We start from the raw sequence: 6,000 nt of genomic DNA, 5'->3' as shown, positions 1-6,000 counted from the left end.
CTAACCAGTACCTCTTCTCTCGCTCACTCTCTGTCTCGCTCTCTGTCTCGCGCTCTCTCTCTCTGTGTCTCTCTCTGTCTCGCTCCGTCTCACTCTCTGTCTCCGTCTCACTCTTTTGCTCTCTGTCTCGCTCTCTGTCTCGCTCTCTGTCTCGCTCTCTGTCTCGCTCTCTGTCTCGCTCTCTGTCTCGCTCTCTGTGTCTGTCTCGCTCTCTGTGTCTGTCTCGCTCTCTGTGTCTGTCTCGCTCTCTGTGTCTGTCTCGCTCTCTGTGTCTGTCTCGCTCTCTGTGTCTGTCTCGCTCTCTGTGTCTGTCTCGCTCTCTGTGTCTGTCTCGCGCTCTGTGTCTGTCTCGCTCGCTCTCGCTCTCTCTCGCTCTCTGTCTCGCTCTCTGTCTCGCTCTCGCTCTCTGTCTCGCTCTCGCTCTCTGTCTCGCTCTCTGTCTCGCTCTCGCTCTCTGTCTCGCTCTCGCTCTCTGTCTCGCTCTCGCTCTCTGTGTCTGTCTCGCTCTCTGTGTCTGTCTCGCTCTCTGTGTCTGTCTCGCTCTCTGTGTCTGTCTCGCTCTCTGTGTCTGTCTCGCTCTCTGTGTCTGTCTCGCTCTCTCTTGCTCTCTCTCTCGCTCTCTCTCTCGCTCTCTCTCTCTCGCTCTCTGTCTCTCGCTCTCTGTCTCGCTCTCTGTCTTGCTCTCTGTCTCGCTCTCTGTCTCGCTCTCTCTTTCTGCAGCGTCGGACAACAGCCAGCGGTTTCAGGAAACGTGTTTTGCGTTCGCACTAACGCCGCAGCAAGTCCAACAGATTAGCAGCTCAATGTAAGAGTCACTCAAACCCTCTACTCTACCATGTACCCTACCAACGTACCCTACCATGTACCCTGTATTACAATTAACCCTACCCAACGTACCCTGCCTACCCTCTACCCTACCAACGTACCCTCCCTACCCTCTATCCTACCATGTACCCTATACTACACTCTACCCTACCATGTACCCTACCAACGAACCCTGCCTACCCTCTATCCTACCATGTACCCTATACTACACTCTACTCTACCATGTACCCTACCAACGTACCCTGCCTACCTCTCTATCCTACCATGTACCCTATACTACACTCTACTCTACCATGTACCCTACCAACGTACCCTGCCTACCCTCTATCCTACCAACGTACCCTCCCGACCCTCTATCCTACCATGTACCATATACTACACTCTACCCTACCATGTACCCTACCAACCTACCCTACCATGTACCCTGTATTACAATTTACCCTACCCAACGTACCCTGCCTACCCTCAACCCTATCATGTACCCTGTACTACCCTGCCTACCCTCTACCCTACCATGTACCCTGTACTACCATGTACCCTACCTACCCTCTATCCTACCATGTACCCTATACCACCCTCTACCCTACCATGTACCCTATACTACCAACGTACCCTCCCTACCCTCTATCCTACCATGTACCCTATACCACCCTCTACCCTACCATGTACCCTATACTACCAACGTACCCTTCCTACCCCCTAACCTACCATGTACCCTATACTACCATGTACCCTATCAACCTACCCTACCATGTACCCTATACTACCATGTACCCTACCATGTACTCTATACTACCATCACCCTACCAACGTAGCCTACCTACCGTCTACCCTACCATGTACCCTATACTACCAACGTACCCTACCTACCCTCTACCCTACCATGTACCCTACCAAAGTACCTTTCCTACCCTCTACCCTACCAACGTACCCCATACTACCTTTTACCCTACCAATGTACCCTACCTACCCTCTACCCTACCATGTACCCTATACTACCATGTACCCTACCAACGTACCCTACCTACCCTCTTCCCTACCAACGTACCCTACCTACCCTATACCCTACCATGTACCCTATACTACCATGTACCCTATACTACCATTTACCCTATACTACCATGTACCCTACCATGTTGTATTAATACTCCAGATTCCATTGGGTAGCCTAAATGTCCGTCTTGTGTTTTTCAGGGACATCTCGGGGACCAAATGTGACTTCACAGTACAAGTTCAGTTACGGTAAGTTGATAGAGCTCATTGTTCTACTGCTAGTAGGTCCTGATCAATATACACTGCTCCAAAAAATAAAGGGAACACTTAAACAACACAATGTAACTCCAAGTCAATCACACTTCTGTGAAATCAAACTGTCCACTTAGGAAGCAACACTGATTGACAATAAATTTCACATGCTGTTGTGCAAATGGAATAGACAACAGGTGGAAATTATAGGCAATTAGCAAGACACCCCCAATAAAGGAGTGGTTCTGCAGGTGGTGACCACAGACCACTTCTCAGTTCCTATGCTTCCTGGCTGATGTTTTGGTCACTTTTGAATGCTGGCGGTGCTTTCACTCTAGTGGTAGCATAAGACGGAGTCTACAACCCACACAAGTGGCTGAGGTAGTGCAGCTCATCCAGGATGGCACATCAATGCGAGCTGTGGCAAGAAGGTTTGCTGTGTCTGTCAGCGTAGTGTCCAGAGCATGGAGGCGCTACCAGGAGACAGGCCAGTACATCAGGAGACGTGGAGGAGGCCGTAGGAGGGCAACAACCCAGCAGCAGGACCGCTACCTCCGCCTTTGTGCAAGGAGGAGCAGGAGGAGCACTGCCAGAGCCCTGCAAAATGACCTCCAGCAGGCCACAAATGTGTTTGCTTCTGACCGTTTGAGCAGACACAGACTCCATGAGGGTGGTATGAGGGCCTGACATCCACAGGTGGGGGTTGTGCTTACAGCCCAACACCGTGCAGGACGTTTGGCATTTGCCAGAGAACACCAAGATTGGCAAATTCGCCACTGGCGCCCTGTGCTCTTCACAGATGAAAGCAGGTTCACACTGAGCACATGTGACAGACGTGACAGGGTCTGGAGACGCCGTGGAGAATGTTCTGCTGCCTGCAACATCCTCCAGCATGACCGGTTTGGCAGTGGGTCAGTCATGGTGTGGGGTGGCATTTCTTTGGGGCGCCGCACAGCCCTCCATGTGCTCGCCAGAGGTAGCCTGACTGCCATTAGGTACCGAGATGAGATCCTCAGACCCCTTGTTAGACCATATGCTGGTGCGGTTGGCCCTGGGTTCCTCCTAATGCAAGACAATGCTAGACCTCATGTGGCTGGAGTGTGTCAGCAGTTCCTGCAAGAGGAAGGCATTGATGCTATGGACTGGCCAGCCTGTTCCCCAGACCTGAATCCAATTGAGCACATCTGGGACATCATGTCTCGCTCCATCCACCAACGCCACGTTGCACCACAGACTGTCCAGGAGTTGGCGGATGCTTTAGTCCAGGTCTGGGAAGAGATCCCTCAGGAGACCATCCGCCACCTCATCAGGAGCATGCCCAGGTGTTGTAGGGAGGTCATACAGGCACATGGAGGCCACACCCACTACTGAGCCTCATTTTGACTTGTTTTAAGGACATTACATCAAAGTTGGATCAGGCTGTAGTGTGGTTTTCCACTTTAATTTTGAGTGTGTCTCCAAATCCAGATCTCCATGGGTTGATAAATTGGATTTCCATTGATTATTTTTGTGATTTTGTTGTCAGCACATTCAACTATGTAAAGAAAAAAGTATTTAATAAGATTATTTCATTCATTCAGATCTAGGATGTGTTATTTTAGTGTTCCCTTTATTTTTTTTAGCAGAAAAGTGGCGAATTTGCCAATCTTGGTGTTCACTGGCAAATGCCAAACATCCTGCACGGTGTTGGGCTGTAAGCACAACCCCCACCTGTGGACGTCGGGCCCTCATACCAGCCTCATGGAGTCTGTTTCTGACCGTTTGAGCAGACACATGCACATTTGTGGCCTGCTGGAGGTCATTTTGCAGGGCTCTGGCAGTGCTCCTCCTGGTCCTCCTTGCACAAAGGCGGAGGTAGCGGTCCTGCTGCTGGGTTGTTGCCCTCCTACGACCTCCTCCACGTCTCCTGATGTACTGGCCTGTCTCCTGGTAGCGCCTCCATGCTCTGGACACTACGCTGACAGACACAGCAAACCTTCTAGCCACAGCTCGCATTGATGTGCCATCCTGGATGAGCTGCACTACCTGAGCCACTTGTGTGGGTTGTAGACTCCGTCTTATGCTACCACTAGAGTGAAAGCACCGCCAGCATTCAAAAGTGACCAAAACATCAGCCAGGAAGCATAGGAACTGAGAAGTGGTCTGTGGTCTCCACCTGCAGAACCACTCCTTTATTGGGGGTGTCTTGCTAATTGCCTATAATTTCCACCTGTTGTCTATTCCATTTGCACAACAGCATGTGAAATGTATTGTCAATCAGTGTTGCTTCCTAAGTGGACAGTTTGATTTCACAGAAGTGTGATTGACTTGGAGTTACATTGTGTTGTTTAAGTGTTCCCTTAATTTTTTTGAGCAGTGTATATCCTGACCAATATATCCTCCCACTATGTAGGTCCTGATCAATATATATCCTGACCAATATATCCTCCCACTATGTAGGTCCTGATCAATATACCATGCTTTATACTAGACAGAGGAAATGGCTGTTACCTTGCTTTATACTAGACAGAGGAAATGGCTGTTACCTTGCTTTATACTAGACAGAGGAAATGGCTGTTACCTTTCTTTATACTAGACAGAGGAAATGGCTGTTACCTTGCTTTATACTAGACAGAGGAAATGGCTGTTACCTTGCTTTATACTAGACAGAGGAAATGGCTGTTACCTTGCTTTATACTAGACAGAGGAAATGGCTGTTACCTTGCTTTATACTAGACAGAGGAAATGGCTGTTACCTTGCTTTATACTCGACAGAGGAAATGGCTGTTACCTTGCTTTATACTAGACAGAGGAAATGGCTGTTACCTTGCTTTATACTCGACAGAGGAAATGGCTGTTACCTTGCTTTATACTAGACAGAGGAAATGGCTGTTACCTTGCTTTATACTCGACAGAGGAAATGGCTGTTACCTTGCTTTATACTCGACAGAGGAAATGGCATTGGAAATCATCATTATTTGTTCACTACTCCCACCCCAATGACATAACATCCTATTAGGAACCACAAAATGGAAATATGAAAAACATAAATGAAAGAATATGACACAGCCTACAACTGAAATATAATTATTAGACTGGAAATGTAGCCTATGTCAAATGCAGTGATTTAGTTAACACGTTTAATTACAGACATTTACTAAGCCAAATTATTTATGCATCTTCTGTGAAAATGAAGGTAGGCCATTGAAGACCAAGTGTTAATGAATTACCACGTTTTAAATGAAAGTGATATGGATTGCAGCAACTGTGTGAAGCACAATTTAAATATAATTATAAAACAAAGCACTTTATCTTTTTCTATGGTTCAGATAACGACTTCCAAAGAATATGAAATGACTCTATACCACATTTCTTTCCAATTCAGACATCGTTTTTCAGTACAACAGGCCTTGTAGTCCTGTCAGAACATATAAAGTTGAGCTATTGAAGGTTTTCACGCTGTTCCACAAATGAAAGAAATTCTCTGCTATAACCACACAACATAGGACATGTTACTATTAACTACCAGCCGAACCACGGACACAAAAAAATCATGTTTAGAACGTCATTTTGTTCAACTTTTAAATAACTTTATTAGAATATGATAGAATTTGATTCAAAATACAATACAATTGCAATTTACTTTCAAATGTTTTGTAGCCTACAGTTTAATAATTTTAGCCTCGAACCTCTTGATAAGAAATTACATTTTTTTTTATTAGGACAAATAAAATAATGAATTAATTTGAATGAATTTGAAACTAAAAGTGTATCCTACACCAGGATTTTTCCATTCAAACAACATATACGGTAGGCTACATTGCCATAGTAGATTTGCCCTGGTAAACAAGGAATGATTGTACGGAATGATTGTCAAATAGATAAATTGCCCGGCCTCCCGAGTGGCGCTGTGGTCTAAGGCTCTGCATCACAGGGCTAGCTGTGCCACTA

The 6,000-nt window shown here is 46.7% G+C and overlaps 1 protein-coding gene across 3 annotated transcripts in view; it reads left to right on the top strand.

Moving 5' to 3' along the window:
* Positions 1-6,000, top strand: part of LOC106595921 (E3 SUMO-protein ligase PIAS1) — a 142,541-nt gene that overhangs the window by 114,519 nt on the left and 22,022 nt on the right. For all 3 annotated transcript variants that reach the window (XM_045708972.1, XM_045708971.1, XM_045708973.1), the window contains exons 3-4: positions 721-805; positions 2,020-2,067. In XM_045708972.1, coding sequence (XP_045564928.1) covers positions 721-805; positions 2,020-2,067 — 133 coding nt within the window. The remainder of the gene's footprint in view (positions 1-720; positions 806-2,019; positions 2,068-6,000) is intronic.

This window comes from Salmo salar, chromosome ssa26 (assembly GCF_905237065.1).
Source record: "Salmo salar chromosome ssa26, Ssal_v3.1, whole genome shotgun sequence".
Taxonomy (NCBI): Eukaryota; Metazoa; Chordata; class Actinopteri; order Salmoniformes; family Salmonidae; genus Salmo; species Salmo salar.
Note: the sequence above shows the minus strand (reverse complement) of the source record. Positions and strands in the feature narration are given on the sequence as shown.